The sequence below is a fragment of the Elgaria multicarinata genome, chromosome 19 (genome assembly GCF_023053635.1).
Source record: "Elgaria multicarinata webbii isolate HBS135686 ecotype San Diego chromosome 19, rElgMul1.1.pri, whole genome shotgun sequence".
NCBI lineage: Eukaryota > Metazoa > Chordata > Lepidosauria > Squamata > Anguidae > Elgaria > Elgaria multicarinata.
Window position 1 is genome coordinate 17,367,154 of NC_086189.1, and position 17,674 is coordinate 17,384,827.

The 17,674-nt window shown below is 50.0% G+C and overlaps 1 protein-coding gene across 4 annotated transcripts in view; it reads right to left on the bottom strand.

Moving 5' to 3' along the window:
- RALGDS (ral guanine nucleotide dissociation stimulator) overlaps nucleotides 1-17,674 on the bottom strand; it is an 84,664-nt gene that overhangs the window by 10,854 nt on the left and 56,136 nt on the right. For all 4 annotated transcript variants that reach the window (XM_063144567.1, XM_063144565.1, XM_063144563.1 and 1 more), the window contains exons 2-9: nucleotides 15,661-15,771; nucleotides 10,038-10,231; nucleotides 8,992-9,066; nucleotides 8,397-8,590; nucleotides 6,853-6,974; nucleotides 6,530-6,745; nucleotides 4,718-4,821; nucleotides 3,323-3,407 (exon numbers count right to left, since the gene is read on the bottom strand). In XM_063144567.1, coding sequence (XP_063000637.1) covers nucleotides 3,323-3,407; nucleotides 4,718-4,821; nucleotides 6,530-6,745; nucleotides 6,853-6,974; nucleotides 8,397-8,590; nucleotides 8,992-9,066; nucleotides 10,038-10,231; nucleotides 15,661-15,771 — 1,101 coding nt within the window. The remainder of the gene's footprint in view (nucleotides 1-3,322; nucleotides 3,408-4,717; nucleotides 4,822-6,529; nucleotides 6,746-6,852; nucleotides 6,975-8,396; nucleotides 8,591-8,991; nucleotides 9,067-10,037; nucleotides 10,232-15,660; nucleotides 15,772-17,674) is intronic.

Here is a 17,674-nt window from a genome sequence, read left to right on the forward strand (position 1 = left end):
CCAAAACCCAGAGCGGATTCAACGGCCCACTGACGCCCGAGCCACCAGCCCCCACTGCCTCCCACACAGCACCCAGTTTGCTGTCGACTGACAACGCAGGGCCTGAACTTGGAGATGGCAGCGGTTCGAGCCAGCTCATCTCCGGCTGTTGCTAACTCTGTTGCAGAGAGAGAGAGAGAGAGAGAGAGACAGAGAGATAAGCAGAGGGAATCCCTCTGCTGACACGCCAGCTCTCGCCCAGGCGTTCCCCTCCTCTGCTTATCTCTGGGGCTCACAAGGGAATCCTCATCTGCCAGGCCTGGGAGCCTCCCAAGCCTCTGAAACGAAGCAGACAACAGAGACGTCAAGGGATCGGCCTGCTGTAAACAGGCACCTCCTGGGCAGAGGGCCTTGGTGGAGTGACGCAGCAGTGAAGAAACCTCTACAGCACTCCTTCCCCAACCTGGCTCCCTCCAGATGTGCTGGGCTGCAGCTCCCAGGATTCCTGACCGCTGCACCAGGCTGGATGGGGCAGGTGGGAGTTGAAGCCCATGACGTCCAGAGGGTACCAGGTCAGGGGAAAGCTCCTGCATAGAATCTGGACAAAAGAAGCATGAGTTCGGAGTCCCGTGCTTTTAAATAGCAGCCCAACAGGCAGAGATTCAACAGGGCAGCATTCCCCATGAAGCAGCATTCCCCATGAAGCAACACCGGTTGGATTCAGGCCTGTTGCAAGGCACAGGGACCCTACATGGGCAGAGGGAGGAGAACGGCCATCTTACAGGGCCTATCAAACCTCAGCACCAGGGCCCGATCCATCTCTCCTGGCATCCCCAATCCACCCCTTCAGGGTCCCCAAACAGCCATGCCCCTCCCCCTTTTCCTAACCACCAATCAGCTGGTGATTTCCCAACTTTTGTGCAGCTTTCTCTCCCCCCCCCCCCCCCATTTTTCCGAAGGCTCAGTTACCGACAGCAACAGCTAGGAACTGAAACGTGCTGGCATTTGGGGTCTTTGGGCTTGCTGGCTGGAACTCTCAGCAGCAGCCCGCTGCGCTGCAAACCTCTGTTGTAGGACCCGCTTGTTATATTAATAATTAACTGTTCATTCGGGCTATAATAAAGCCAGGGCGGGGCAGATGGGGAAATCTGGTCTGACTGGTCGATTCGCTGTCGATTGGCACGGATTTCCGACTTGCAGTCATGTTTCGTGTTTTTTTTAAAAAAAATCACTTTCTGAAAAAGGAAGTGTGGGATTCTCCTCCAAGGAAGCGTGGCCCGCGCAGAGTCCAGCGTGGCTTTGTTGCGATGCGCCTCCAAACGCAGGCAAACAAAAGGGCCAGGCTGCGCGCGGCGGTGATGTGCGTCATGCGCCAAAAAATAAAAGAAAAAAGCGGGCTCTCCACTGCAGCTTTATTTTGAAGGAAACCCAGCTGCACGGGCCCTGAGCACCTGTTTTGCACGCTGGAAGTCCCAGAATCCATCCCTGGCATTTTCCCAGGAAGGCTTGGGAGAGTCGCCTGTGTGAAACTAGAGCGAAGGCGTTCCTGCTGGTCAATGAATTAGACAACAGGAAGCCAGCAGGCCTAATGGTTTGACGCAGCGGGGCCATTCACACAACATACTAGCACACCTTCAGCGGTTGAGGGTGGATGGTTTTGAACCAGGGCTTGTTTGTTGAACTGTGGGTTAGCGCGTCGCCTGAACACAGGCAGTGTGGCTAGTTCACCACCTTGAACAACCTAGCAACAAACCATGGGTTCTCGAGGTAGCATCTTGAGAACAGTAAGCCACACTGTGCATGGTTAAGAAGCCACCCTGGCTGCGTTCAGACCACACTGATAACTTGGGGCTCGACACACAACCCACAATTCAATACAACCTGCACTCAAGCACTGAGAGTAGGTTAGTGTGTTGTATGAACAGCCTCAGAATAAGACAGCTGTCTATGTTCCTGTAGTCCCAATCTCTCTCTCTCTCATATATATATAGAACCCCAAAGAGGTCAAGCCATGAAGCTGAATTCAGGACAGAGGTTGTGTGACAACCTTTTAAGTATCTGAAGAGTGCTGTCATGTCTCCCCTCAATCTTCTCTTCTCCGGGCTAAACACGTCCAGTTGTTTCAGCCTCTCTTCAAACAAAGCCCTATGAAGAGAAACTGAAACAACTGGGCATGTTTAGCCTGGAAAAGAGAAGATTGAGGGGAGACACGATAGCACTCTTCAAGGCCTTGAAAGGATGTCACACAGAGGAGGGCCAGGATCTCTTCTCGATCATCCCAGAGTGCAGCACGGAATAACAGGCTCAAGTTACAGGAAGCCAGATTCTGGCTGGACATCAGAAGAAACTCCCTGACTGTTAGAGCGGTACGACAATGGAACCAGTGACCTAGGGAGGTGGTGGGCTCTCCCACACTAGAGGCCTTCAAGAGGCAGCTGGACAAGCATCTGTCAGGGATGCTTTAGGGTGGATTCCTGCATTGAGCAGGGGGTTGGACGCCATGGCTTTATAGGCCCCTTCCAACTCTACTATTCTATGATTCTAGGATTCTATAAGGACTTCTTCACAAAGTGCATCATGAAACTACAGACTTCGTTTCTGCAAGATGTAGTGGTGACCACCAACGTGGATGGCTTTAAAAGGGGAATAGGCAAACACCCGGAGGGGAAGGCTAGCAATGGCTACTAGTCATGGTGGCTGAATGCTACTACAGTATCAGAGGCGGTGGTCTCTGTACAGCCAGCTGAAAATCCACCGGCCTCAGAAGCTATTCCGCCCACCACCACCAAAGACACTGTTTGCAATACAAAACACCTTCAGGGGCAAACAGCTGTTTCGGGGGGGGGGAGGGATATTTTTAGCAGAAAGAGTGAAGACGGGCGTAACGTAGAGAGAAGTTTACAGCAGTGAGAGTTCTGTCTTCCTGGCTTTCCTTGACCATAGATGGACAGATCAGCCGACTAAATATTTGTGAGGGCCCAGACACTAGCCAATCAGTACTGCACACAATAGGTTATTACTGTAAAATCGAAAATGTGCCTCCCCGCTAAATTGTCCTAAACCGTCCAGAGAACTTTGGCTATTGAGTGGAATTAAAATGAAAAAAATACAGAAATAAATAAGCTCAAACCTGGAGAGAGAGAGAGAGAGAGAAAGGTACATTTGGATTGAATGCACTTTCCAAACCATACCATCTCTCTACCAATGTTTCACCTGGCTTCACCCTGAGTGGTTATCCAGTTACCATGCCCAGGGCTATCCTAGGTTTATGCAATAGCAGACATAGCTTTTAGGCACAACGCAGACAGATGGATCAAGCTGATGTAGGCTGCAGACGTCTTACCTTAATGAGGAGCTCTCGACTCAATGAGTGGTTATTCTCGTCCGAAAAGATTTCTGAGAGCTCATGGAAAGTGCGGAAGCTCTCCCTGTGTAAGGAGGAACAAAAGTCATCCATTAAAAAAACCAAGCTTCTGCCCTGTTCTGAAGTTTTCGCACCCAAAACACGGAACGTGGTTCATTTAGCCTAGTCGTCTTTTCCTTTATTTTTTAAAAAACACTTTTATTTACTGAACTTATATTCTCCTCTTCCGTGGGCTTCCCGGTGATCTCAAGCCAAGATCACGAAAGAGAAATAATCCTTGACCCAAAGAAAACTAAGGAACGATAAAGAAGTCATGAACAACTGATAACACTATAAAAAAAAGTTCACCCCGTTCCTTAGCACTGAAAACCGAATCAAACGTTTTTAAGTGTTGAAAACGCAGAAATGTATCAACACGTTGCCTCTCAAGAAGGGCATCGTTTGGTAAATAACGTGTTGGCTTCCCCCCCTTTCTTTGGTTTCGTGTTCCGAACGTTTTAGTTTTGTTTTAAAATGTTTTGACTGCGTACGAGCAATAGCAAACAGAGCAAAAATGTGTCGCGTTATAGAATAACATATGCGGGGGTTCGATCCGGGACCCGCCCTCCGTCAGAGGAAGAACTCTGCCCCCGGACGGTCCGTCTGTCTGAATTTGGGGGATCTCCCCTCCCCACACAGGTTAAACAATTCAGCAGCATCTCCTGACTCTCCGACTGGGTTCACACAACACACTAACCCACGATGGTTTATTTTCCAGAACAACCCATGATGGGTTAAAGCATGTTGTCTGTGGGATGTTCCCCCCCAAATAAGCCACCCTGAGAACCTACAGTCCGCATTAAGGGGGGGCTGGCATGTCGTCTGTCGCGCCCGCATGGATTAAAAAGATCGCCCACAGGGCTGCTTGGCAAAAGCAGCCAAAACCGCTGAAATCTCAAGCGATTTCTATTTCCGCCGCAAAGGAAACTGGGATACCCATCGGGCTGGGTGGGAGGACTGCAGGAGGGGTGTGTGTGAAATATACAACTCCGTGTAACTTGTCTGCCTGAACGGCTAATGGGAGCGCACCCTGGCTTACCGTGATGTGCAAACCCAGCCTATGTGTAGCATTTTCAGAGCGCTGGAGGGAGACCCGTTTTCTGGATCTGCCTAGCAGTTTTTCCAACAGGGTTCTGGGGAGGGGGGGGGGGGTGTCTGATTTTTTGGGTTTTTACAAGTTTGTCAGGGTTTCCTCAATTTGTAGAGCGCTAAGGGCAAGGAAGGCGCCCCGGAAAAGCCAGGCAGGCGAGGATTTGAGCTAGAAGCTTCTGCGTGAACGCAGAAGGGGATCTGCAGTGCTGAAACAGGCGCGCGCAGGTGTGCTCCCAAACTCACCGCGACACCTCGTCCCACGTCTTCTTCAGCCTGTGAACCGCATTGCACTGCAGGGCTGAGAGGATGGCTCGGAGGGAGGAGAAATTCTTTAAGATCCGGCATTCCTGGAAGGAGACAAGGAAGAGGTTGAAGAGTCAGCAGTTGCGAAGGGGATGAAAGAGAGAGAGAGACAGAGACAGAGAGGGAGGGAGGGAGGGAGGCTCAGTTCAGACGACATGAACTGGCCAGGGGCTTTGGGAGTTGAAGTCCCAAAGCGCTGGAGATTTATCTTCTGCCCATCCCAAAATTGTAGGACGCAGGAACCTAGGAAGCTGCCTTATACTGGGTCAGACCCTGGGTCCACCTAGCCCAGTATTATTGACTCAGTTCAGACAACGTGGTAGTCAACGCAGTGTGAAAACTCCCCTCCACGGTTGAGTTTTTAGGGGGCGCTCACCACACAACATGTTCTAACTCCACCGTTGTGTGACTGTGGGCTACCGTGGAGTCGAGTAAAATCCATCGCGACGTTTGATTGACAGTTCCTCTCTCCTGCCCCGGTCCTCCTGATGGTATCCCATCAGCCATTGCTGGGAAAAAAAAATCCCGGCGGCTCTCCTACAGCGGCACTCGCTCCTTTGGCCGCTCTTGCCAGGGAACTCTGTAGCCAGTGGGAAAAGTCAGCTTCACGGGAAACTCCACGGAACCCTCCACACAACAGAACGGTTGTGCAGGAACTCTCCTCTGCACAGTGTAGAGTGTTTTCCCAAAAAAAACCAACTCCACTGTGGGGTGGAGTTTTCCCGGCAGACAGCACATTTCTCAACGGTGGTGTAAAAACTCCACCATGGAGTTCTGAAACAACCGTTGAGAAACGTGTGGTCTGAACTGAGCCAGAGAAAGAGACGCACGCCCACACACGCACACTGGCTAAATCCTTTCTGCAGGCGAGGGAGGAGGCTTCCGTTTCCTGGGTTCTCTGCCCAATGTCCTCCTTGCCAATCTATTCCTGGCACCATTTATTATATATCCGGGATTTGCAGGCGGGGAAGCCAAATGTTGCAAGCCAAAGGGTTTGCAAATTAAATCGTACACGGCATGTCCTTGCTTTGCATGAATGACTCCGGTCGCTGTGCTCAAGGGCTGGGGGACTGGAAAGGCAGGGGGATCGCAGGCCACGCAGGGCCACGAAACAGCAGCCAAGAGCGGTACGAGAAGATGCCGGGGTTCGCTCCCCCTAGCAGCTGCAACCCCATCTTCCGCTGACTTGTTGGGGTTCGTTGCCGTATGCCAGAGAATGAGGCAACAGAGAACACACTCACTTTACACTTCAGGTGCTCCCTTTTTTCTGTGACCCCTATGTAAAATCCTCCCCGCAAATAGAAAGCTAGCACATCAGGGAGAGAGGCTCTGATCTACTGCAGCCTACTTGCCTGCTGTGCTAGTTTCGTATCCGCAGGGAGGTTTTTACACAAATGCAGTCCCCTCACCTGCATCCCAAAAGGGCACAGAGCACCTCTTCCAACCCAGGGGGCCAAATTCCATTTCTGAGAAGCTCTTGGAGGGCGTGGCCAAAGGCAAAGCAGGCAGGGCCAAAAACCTGGAGGCCGGATTGGGACCTCCGGCAGGGCGGATTGGGACCACGGCCTTGAGGACCAACGCGCTGACTCTACTGCACGCATCGGCCTACGAATTCAGGGTATTAGGTTTTCAGATTTTTATTTGCATCCCAAAGGACTAGAAACTTGTTTTTGTTTTTAAAGAGACGTTCTAGAGAGGCCACATTCTCAAAGCCCCGGCTTTCCCACCTCGAACAACAGACGGGCCACGTACCCGAGCGACTTCGATCCAGCGCTCCACCACCTTGGCTCTGTGCTGCGGCTTCAGGGTCCGGTCCCCGAGGCAAGTGGCGATGACGCAGTTGGTGACGCTATTGAACTGAGAGACGGTAGCCCGGATGGTGGGGGCCAGGTGCTCTTTGCCTTTCTTGTCCCGCTGGGACCAAATGCAGCCCAGGCAGTGATAAGGCACCACTTTCTTGAAGAGCTCCTGCGACGGAGAGAGGGAAGAGTCAGGACAGGGAAACGGGCCGTCAGAAAGGCGGGACGTGAGGATCGGTACGGGCAGCACGCCCAGGCAGAAAGCAAGACACTCACAGCATCCATCAGGGTGAACTGTTCGGCTGCCATCTCTGGGGAGAAGGTGAGGAATTCCAACTTGCCTTCGCTCAGCCCGTTTTCCTCGTCCAGCCGCAGGGTGCAGCTGGCGTGGTCCACGACTGGAAGGGAACATTTTTCATGCGTTCAGTTACTGATGACACGTTTATACCACCCCACAGCCGAAGCTCTCTGGGCGGCTGACAAAATTAAAAACCACTAAAAACGCACGATATCAAAAGAAAGGCATTTATGTAAAACCACAGGCAGCATATATCTAAAACCAACTTATTTAATCATCAGCCAGGACGATCCAAGAACTAATTTGAACTCATGGGATGGTGCCATTTGCCTGAGAGAAGGGGGCAGTTTTAACCTGGCGCCGAAAAGACAACAGCGTTGGCACCAAGCGGGCCTCGTTGGGGAGATCATTCCATAACTGGGGAGCCACCACAAAGAAGGCCCTCTCCCTTGTTGCCACCCTCTTAGCTTCCCTCAGGGGAGGCATCCAGAGGAGAGCCTTAGAAGTTAATCATAGCATACGGGTCGGTTCATACTGGGTGAGGCGCTCCATCGGGTATCGTCATCTCGAGCTGTATAAGGTCAAAACCAGCGCCTTGAATTCGGTTCGGAAATGTATAGGCAGGCAACGCAAGCGGGATTGAATCAAGGCACCATAAATGTTTGATTGGAAGCAAGCTGAGCTGATGCGGCCCAGAAGATGTCAGCGTTTTATTTTTATCTGGCATTTCGTCCAAAGGGCTCAGCCAGGAGACGTGTCTTCCCTGACCCAACATCAGCCTCACAACCACCCTGTAAGGTAGGCTAGGCCTGGGCGCAGGGGGAGAAGAGGGAGAGAGAAAAAGAGGAAGGGATAGTTACTGGCCCGTATGTCATGCAGTGAGCCACTCAATTGCTGAGAAGCCAGGATTCGAATCCAGATCCAATGTTCTGATCAGGCGCACTGTACCATCTTCATTCATTTATTGGCTAGATTTATATAACAAACATAAAACGTGTTCTACAGATTTGTGAAACCTTGTTATACACCGCTCCAAAATCTTTTGGATGGGAAACGGTATATAAATGTGGCAAATAAACAACTACAAATCAAATCATATTTGCGAAACCTTGTTATACACATTATACACATTTGTTAAATGGATGTATATGTATAACTCTCCCCCCCCCTTTTTTTTTTAATGAATGATGAAAAATGATAATATTCCTATATATGTAACGTGGTTTTTTTTCTTTACACAGTGTATTTTCTGTTGTTTTGTTGATATTCACAATAAAAGGGGGAAAATACGGATACGCCGTGCCAATCTGCCTCTAATATTGAGTTTTAAATTTGATTTCAATATTTCTAGGTCAACCGCTTAGGGATTTCATTATATTGAGTAGTATATAAATACCACAAATAAATAAAAGATGGCGGCATAAAATCGGGCCAAAATGGCGCCCGCACGAAAGATTTCTCGACAGTCCCTCATGAACCCTCCGAGCCAGTAGATGGCGTGGCACCAATTCCCGGCCCTCACCGTCCGCCTCCGCCTCGGCGCGCCCCTGGTGCTGGAACTGCGTGAAGAGGATGCGCGCTCGCCGCTCCAGGTCCGACCCGGGGATGTTGTGCTGCACGTAAAAGATGAGCTGCTTGAGGCAGGCGAAGTCGGGCGGCTTGCGGAAGTCCTCTGAGTACTGGTCCAACCAGGCCCCCAGGATGGATGAGATGGTGCTGAGGAGGAAGGCGGGGAGAGGGAGAGACGGCAATGAGTCCGGGAACCTGCCCAAGCGCCCTGGACAGGATCGGGCTATGACACTCCAGGGCGGAGGCGCACCACCTCTTTCAATCGGACGTTTCGGAGAAACCCCCAGAAAGGCGTCTTCGAGGACCCCAGCAACCTCGTAAGGATGCAAAGTAAACCAGCGAAGGGAACTATCCGGAACACTCGTACGGACGGGGCGACTCTCTCAGGATAAACTCGACCTCTGGCGGTAAACCTGCCCCGCTAGCCTCTGAACCCTTGACTGCATGAACGGAACGTCACGCTGGCTAGAAACTTGAGGGAGGGGCCAAAGGGTGTGCTCCGCCCCTTTTGCATCTCGAAGAGGGGCGCCCCAGGGTCACAGACTTACTTCTTCAGCTCTTGTCTCTCATCCACGGCATGCCGGGGGTGCTGTCCGTTTGCCTGCAGGTGAAGCTTCCCATATCTAAAAGGAACCAGAGAAAGCCCATGTAGCTTTGCAGACGCTTTCAAGATGCTCTCGGTACCCTGCTTCTCCTCCAAGCAGCTGTGGTCCCATTTTATATTTTTATTTATTTAGTTATTCCACTTTTACACTGCCCCATAGCCAAGGCAATCTGAGTAGTTCACAATTAAAACCATAAAATGAAACGTGGCGAGACATAACAGAAAATGCGCTGCGTTCAGACAACACGATAACCCACGGTTCAGCGATAACCCACACTGGGTGGGTTAGCGTGTTGTGTGAACCCGGAATATCTCTCTCTCTCTCTCTCTCTCTCTTTTTTCATTCCCAGTGCAATTTGGAACCCAAGTCTTTTTGAAGGGAAAACGGCGTCCGACGTCGAATTAAGCCACGTGGATCTGCTCACCCCTTCCAAATAAATCTCGCGTCTAGACCTTGCCCCACATCAACTGCTCAGACAGAGTATGCAGGCTGGGAATGATGGGGGTTGTAGTCCTACACACCTGCAAGCTGCCAGGTTGGGGAAGGCATGTCTGAAGACTGTGACCCTAGACTAGGGGTGTTGAACCTCTTTCGGCCCGAGGGCCGCATTCCATGACGGAGAAGCTCTCGGGGGCCGCATTCGAGTGGGGGAGGGGAAGATGGTGAAGGGGGCGGGGCTAAAAACACAAGCATCCTTTAGCTTTAAGCTCTTCTTGCTATAATGAAGCCTTAGGAGACATTTCACTCTTTTGGAATGGGAAAAACACAAAACCATCGGTGGTTGGAGGGGAAGCAGGAGCCACCTGGGGATGTAGGTAAGAGGCGGGGCCACCTGGAGATCACTAGAGGTCTGGATTTGTCATTCTTTGCCCCCCCCCCAGAGCCGTGGTTCAACCCCCTGCCCCACATCATGGCTCTCTAGGACAGTAGGCGGTACACAAAATCCACCCCCTTCCCCACAGTCCCTGAGGAAGGGGCAGGGGAGTTACCTGTTCAAGAGGAGATCCAGCACCTGCTTTGTCGTGGCAAAGGCCCGGTAGGTACACAGGAAGATGGTGACGTACGTGGAGTCGTTGCCTTTGAACGCGGAGACCAAGTACTCCACCAGCTTCTCCAGGGACCCGGCTTTGATCGTCCGCACCTTACACGTCTCGTAGAGGTTCAAGGCCGACTCGTTTTCGAACTGCAACAGGACAGACAGTGGTGTCGGCAGCAGTTCCGGCGGCCCTCAAGCCGGGGCGTTCAACCTCTTTAAGTCCAGAAGGGCGGATTCCATTTCAGGGAAGCTCTCGGGGGCCGCCTCCCAGTGATGGGCGTGGCCAAAGGCTAAGGGGGAGGGGCCTTTCCCCGACCCATTCCGCGAAGGCGCGCAGGCCGGGGAGAGAAATTGTGTCCGCTGTTCCCGCTCCAAATTTTTACGGTCTTCATTTTACAGGCGGAGAACCACTTTCAGCCCACGGGCTGCAGCCCAGTGGTGGGCGTGGCCAAAGCAAAAGGGGAGGGGCCAAAATTGCAAGAACAACAACAGAGCATCTTTGAGCTTATTACCAATGACTAAGTCTATGGAGAGCCTCGTGTGGCACAGAGCAGTAAAACAGCAGTTTCTGCAGCTGAAACTCTCCCCACGGCCTGAGTTCGATCCCAGCGGAAGCTGGTTTCAGGCAGCCGGCTCGGGTCGACTCAGCCTTCCATCCTCCCGAGGTCGGTAAAATGAGTACCCAGCTAGCTGGGGGAAAGGTAATAATGGCCAGGGAAGGCAACGGCAAACCACCCCGCTATAAGGCCTGCCAAGAAAACGTCAGCAAAAGCTGGCGTCCCTCCAAGAGTCAGTAATGACTCAGTGCTTGCACGAGAGGTTCCTTTCTTTAAGTCTATGGAGAGGCATTTCGAATGTTTACAATGGGGAAAACTTGCACAACCCCCTCCCCCGGTGCTCAAGAGAAAGAGCTGCAGCAGTCTGCGGAACTGCAGAAGACTGGATTGGGACCCCAGAGGTGCGGATTTAGCTCTTCTGCATCCCTGACTTATGTGATGATTAGGGTGCATACGTTCTCTAGAACCCATTAGCGTCCAAAATACCTTACAACCAGGGTTAACTCTATCCTTTCTGGCTCACCCCAAAAAGACGAAAATAAGATGCATTCAGTAACCTGCATAAATTAAGGAAAGGAGGCCTTTTTATTTGAAGTCTTTATCTATTTACTAAAAACGTAGATGCGTTTACTGAGTTTGAACAATTAAAATTTGTAGACCGGAGATTAGACACTTCTTTTTTTAAAATCAAGTTTCTAGTCCACATGGTGGCCAAGAAGGAATTGAAAAGGGAACACCTGGCGAGAGCTTAGAAGCGATTAAAGTGGCTGAATGAGTTTAGTGGGGAAGCGGGGAGGAACTTCAGTGCCCTGCATGGAAAAAGCTGAATAAATTGTATCTACAAATCCATGTAATTTGTACAGGTGCAGAATTCTGGTTTTAATCTTGCTCTCACACCCCTTAATTTTCCTTTATATAGAGCAGTATGCATCCCAGCCCTTTCAATTTTCTAAATGCTTTTAGATTTCTTTCTTATAAACAGGTTCGAGGCTGATCTTTTCATGCAAACAAATGGCTCCCACAGTTTCTTTGGTGTGGGTTTTCCAGTAGTTTTAGGGTGGGTGGGAGTGGCGGGGGTGTAAATAAAAATAGGGCAGGGGGCATTCGTGTGTCAAGCATTCTCTGTAGCTGTCGACAGAAGCAGCAAATGGATTGCGATGCGACCAGACAGCCGGAAAATACCAACAATAACAGAAAAATTCCTTCGCCGCATTCCCCCTCCCCGCTGACGCGACAGCGTGGAAGCCTGGGCGCATCAACCACAGCGGGGCTGAAGGTAAGCGACATGAAAAGTGTGTCAGCGTGACGCCGCGAGCCGTCGACAAGGAAGGCGGAGCTGGCCGGGCTGCAAGTCTGTATTATTAACCTCTGGTTCGCCAGGAACCAAAGGCCCTGTCCTACAAAGTGGCGTTTGCACGCGGGGTGAAAGTGCGCTGACACGCACTGGCATTGGAAACTGTTGGGGATGCACATCGAGTTGAGCTCTTGCAACAAAACGGACTATGAACCAGGAAGCTCCGAGCTTAAAGTGTCGCGCTGCCTTAGCTATCTATACATATCAAGCTGGATTTATGTGTGTATGTGTGTGTTTGAATGTCCGGAAATTCTAACCCACTTCCAGAAGAGCTAGAAACTTTTAAAAAATTGCATGCTGATAGGACTTGCTGTACGATCAACCAGAAAATTCAAATGACCAGGGTTTTTGGCGTTAAAGTGTTCGGAAAAAAATAAAAACAAATCCGAGACTTTGGCAGCTGTTAAGCCTAGATCTCCCAGCCCCATCGCTCCCGGCCAAGGCATGCTGGGGGTTATTTATTTATTTATTTTATTACATTTATATATCGCCCCATAGCCGAAGCTCTCTGTGGGTGGTTTACAAAAGTTAAAAACGGTGGACATTAAAAAAAAGTATACAAAATTTAAAACCATCAAAAAATGTATAAAAACAACAGTATAAAACAGTATCCATTTTTTTAAAAACAACAACAGTTCTGGGGTCTGTTAAAAACAAACTTAGCATTTTTAAATGCTGTTAAATGCCTGGGAGAAGAGAAAAGTCTTGACCTGGCGCCGAAAAGATAACAATGTTGGCACCAGGCGAGCCTCATCGAGATAGTTCCATAATTGGGGGGCCGCCACCGAAAAGGCCCTCTCCCTTGTTGCCATACTCCGAGCTTCCCTCGGAGTAGACACTCGGAGGAGGACCTTAGATGTTGAGCGCGGTGTATGGGTAGGTTGTCAGGAGAGGCGTTCCGTCATGTGGTCCCAAGCCATGTAGGGCTTTATAGGTTAAATATAGGTTATATATTTGTCAGTGGACGCAAGGGCTGTGCAGGACAAGACGGCTACTCTGTGAAATGGCCACCACACCTTCGGATATTATTATTATTATTTTAATTCAAATACATCCAAAGTTTAAAGTTTCTAGCTCATCTGAAAGTGGGTTAGAATGTATTTTTTAAAAGTAGGGTTATTATGGGGCCAGGACAACACCGGGTATATCTGCTAGCATATATATATATATATATATATATATATATATATATATATATCCCAACCTTGTACTGAACACTTGTCTGGTCGCCACTGGTGACCAACAATTCCGTGCAGGCGAGTAAGCAAGCTGGTTGAGGAGGAAGAGATTACTCCACCTTTCGTTCATCTGAAAGATGGGATTTTTTTCATTCACTACCCTGCTAAGATGCCAGAGCTGGTGTCTTCCATGTTGCCAGCCCCTTAGTCGGCTAGTAAATAATTCTGCAGGCCAGTAACTTTTGTGGGCTTATTTACAAGGCTGATAGAAAGTCCTTTCCACACATTCCGTGAAAGTGGGGGAATGGGGGAGAAAACTGGGATTGAGTCCACTGTTCCTGCTCCCAATTTTTATGGTCATAACCAGGGGACTTGAAACTCAGGGGCCGCGTTCCAATCGTGGGCGGGGCAAAAGGGGAGGGGCAAAAGATCAAAAAGAGCAGGCCTATTTGAGTGTCCAGTTCTTGCTGCCAGTATTGGCTTGCAGCGCAAATATAACGGGCATGAGCACAGTTGCGCTTTCCAGGGCTTCAGATGAATGTGTGGAGTCCCAGGACGGGAACAGGGGACACGCTCCTTAAATTCTCTGCCACTCCTATCCTCCGTGCATACACCGAGCGTCCCCCCAGCCTCAGTTTCCCCCTCTGCACAGCAAAAGGACTAATACTGGCCTACTCTACAGGACTGTCGTGCGGACGTCTGCACTTGGAACACTGAGACGTACTACAGAATAAGTGGTGTTACAAGTATACCCAACCCCCAAAGAAAAAACCTTTTGCCGCATTCCTAAATCGACCTTAAACACTATTTTCGCAGCTGTGTTTACATTGGTTGGTTGTTTTTAAAGCCTCTCACGTCTTTTCAATCACGGAATACCCAGCCCATTATATTCAAAATGTTTTTCCGCTTGCTTGGAAACACCGCACCCTCCATTCTCTAACTGGAAAAGGTCAAATCCCCGAGAGAATTGGGCCAGATCCTATCTCTCCTCTGGGCAAAAATGCCGCTCGTCGGCGCTGCCTGTCTTGCACCACACGAATCTGGCATCGATCACAGAATCCAGCAAGGGCGAGAATCTCAGCTGATTGATTTGAGTGATTGATTGAATCTATTTGCTACCCAACCAGCACTGAGCTTTGGAGCAAGTGACAATAAATAAAAACAAAACCCTCAATAAAGCAGCAACCAGAACATTATAAAAATAAGAAAACATCAAAAACATTAATATGTATCTTCAAGCAGCATGCCATGAGACTTGGTAAAAATAATACTCGCTGTTTATAGAAACACACATCAGACGGCTTCATATCCTCTGAGGAACGCTTACAACAGCCCTGTAAGGTTGGCCAGTGTTATCAATCCCCATACCGCAACCGAGAGAGACACAGAGAAAAGTTTCTGAAACACTCTCCCCAAAGGAACTCACCGGGTGGCAACGCCGTCACCGTTTCGGCGCTAGGCGAAGATGTATTTATTTTCCACTTGTCTTTTGGATATTAGTGATGACCCAACTGCAGACGACCACGTTTGCGGTTTTCATTCTGGACTGTGAGGCGGGGATGATTTTGTGTACTGTGGATAAACACTTTCCCTAATGTATTGTTTGCAGGTCTACGTTTTCACGGTGCTGATTTTTAATTTGTGTTCTTGCGCTGGTTATGGTTTATGGTCAGGTATGCTTTAAGGTTATGGTTTATGGTGAGGAAGGCTTTACGGTGGATTCCTGCATTGAGCAGGGGGTTGGACTCAATGACCTTACAGGCTCCTTCCAACTCTATGATTCTATGATATATTGATTTTGGCTCGCTCGACTGCCCTTGTTATATTAATTACAGATTTCTGTATTTGTGTGTTGTGAGTCGCACTGAGGTTGATTTTTATGGTTGGAGGTGGCACGTAAAGTTAAGTAATAATAACAGTGATAATAAGAACAACAGCGATAATGGCTTGGGACCGCAATACCTGATGGAACGCCTCTCCCGACGTGAACCTACCCGTACACTGTGCTCAACATCTAAGGTCCTCCTCCGAGTGCCTACTCCAAGGGAGACCCAGAGGATGGCAACAAGGGAGCAGGGCCTTCTCAGTGGTGGCCCCCCGACTGTGGAATGATCTCCCCGATGAGGCTCGCCTGGCGCCAACGTTGTTCTCTTCGGCGCCAGGTCAAGACTTTTCTCTTCTCCCGGGCGTTTTAACAGCATTTAACAACGTTAAGTTTGTTTTTAAATGGATACTGTTGTTTTTATACTGTTTTTATGTTTTTAAATTTTTGGTATACTTTTAATGTTTACTATTTTTAATTGTTGTAAACCTCCCAGAGAGCTTCGGCTGTGGGGCGGTATATAAATGTAAATAAATAAATAAAGAGATTTAATAAATAATAATAGTATATTATTGTTATTAATAACAATAAATAATGCTAATAATAAATGATGATGATGATGCATCACAGCTGAAGTAACTTTTGAACCAGAAATATTCACTGACCCCGAGCCATCGCTGTCCCTTGTTGGCCGTGTGGTGAAGCTGGACTTTCCGGAGCGAAATGCTGTAGATCACGCCATTTTCCACCTCTTCTCCGATCTCCTGGGTGGAGCTCTGTAACGGAGAGAAAAGAACGGGAGAAAAGAAAACCGAATTAAAGACCACTGTTCCGTCAGCTTGCAGTTACAAAGAGTCGCGTCCCAAAAAGTGGAGGAAATTTCCAGTCGGGAAGCCAGGGCGACCCAAGACGTTTTCCTGTGCAGCACGAGTGGTAATACTGGCCTGCTCTACAGGGCTGTTGTGGTGACGTCTGAACAAATGGCAAGATGGTGCCCACTCTCACTGACCAGGACTGGAAGTTGAAACTTATTTCCTCATTTGAAGATAGCGGAATTTTGTTAACGCCCTTAGCCATGGTGTGCTCGGTATATGTTCAGAGACGCACTTTGCCCGGAAGTCTTTTTTGGCAGGGTGGTAACTCAGGAAGGAAATCGGCCCATGCTCAGAGGCACCCAGCCCGAGGTGCCAACCTCTCTCAGCCAAATTAAAGATTCTGGTTTGGGCAGAAAAGGCCTGGAGAGAGGTCAAACTAGGCCCTGTGGAGGAACCAAACGGAGACCTTCACAGGAGGTGCTGCATACACAGCTGTGCGGAAGGAATTCACACAAGAAAAGTGCAAATGACGACACCGCTCCCTCAGTGCTGTTTAGTGGAGGAGAAAGATCGGAGGAAACCGAAATCCACAGGAGCGGCACGCCGTTTATTGCAACGTCAAAACAGAACGGCACAAACTATGCACTGAAAGGGAGGCGCCTCAGCCTCCGGAGATGTGCTGTAGGTTTTGGGGGCTGAGTTCGAAAGCTTGGCCTGGGCCACGTTTGCGGCAGCCCTGAACCAGTGTGGTGAGAGCCAGTGTGGCGCAGTGGCTAAGGTGTCGGACTGGGAGTCGGGAGAGCTGGGTTCTAGTCCCCACTCGGCCATGGAGGCGACTTTGGGCCAGTCACAGCCTCTCGGCCCAGCCTACCTCACAGGGTTGTTGTTGTGAGGATAACATGGAGGGGAGGAGGATTATGTATGCCGCCTTGGGTTCCTCGGAAGAAAAAAGGCGGGATATAAATGTAAATAATAATAATAATAATAACAACAACCACATTCAACATTTTCACATCTTCCTGCCCGTGCATTAGAGGCAATGAGACACGCGGAGGACCCTCCGTGAGGGCACCTCCCCAGCGCTGTGAGCCTGCCATCTCACCGCCATGGTCACCAGCTGCTCTTCCTCTTCCCCTTCCTCTTCCTCATCATGGCTCCCACTTGCTTGCCTGGCAGGCCGAGAGCCAGGGAGCACCACCGCCGTTCTCCGGGGTCAGAGCGAGACGCAAGAGAACAAGCAGGTTGCAACGAGGAGGAGGAGCGGCGAGTCCAGGGGGTGCCTCTTCCTTGTGGGCCCTCGACAAGTGCCCCATCACGCCTACCCTTGACCACACAGTCCTCGTTTCATTTGGGTCGTACGACAACAAAAAGAGACCACAAAGACACACAAGGAAGGAGGAATGAAAAGGCCAACCAGCCGTCAAAGCTGCCCACAGGGACGTTGGGCGCCCTTGTTTATCTAACCCAGGTCAACCATTTGCCTCTGCACGTTCCGGAGCGGATAAAAACAGCACACCTGATTGGAGGGGGGGGCACAGGTGTCAACGTCTACTGAACAAACGAGTCCTGCCCAGTGTTCGGGAGAGCCGCCAGACAATTTTGGGTCGGATCCCAGTTTCCAAGAACCCATCCCCAAAACGAGACGGTCACCGAGGGAAAGCAATTGCATTAACGACGCTCACGCGCACGCACTTTCAGAGAGAATGTAGAAAAACCACCTCTGAATACACAGGCCAGAACGAAACCTGAACACATTTGCCGTTAAAGGCAGGCCGGAGAGTCGACCACAGCGGCCAAACGGACTGCGTCCATAAAGGGATGGATTCGAATCTCCCACAACCTCAGGCGGCTATGCGCTCCATTG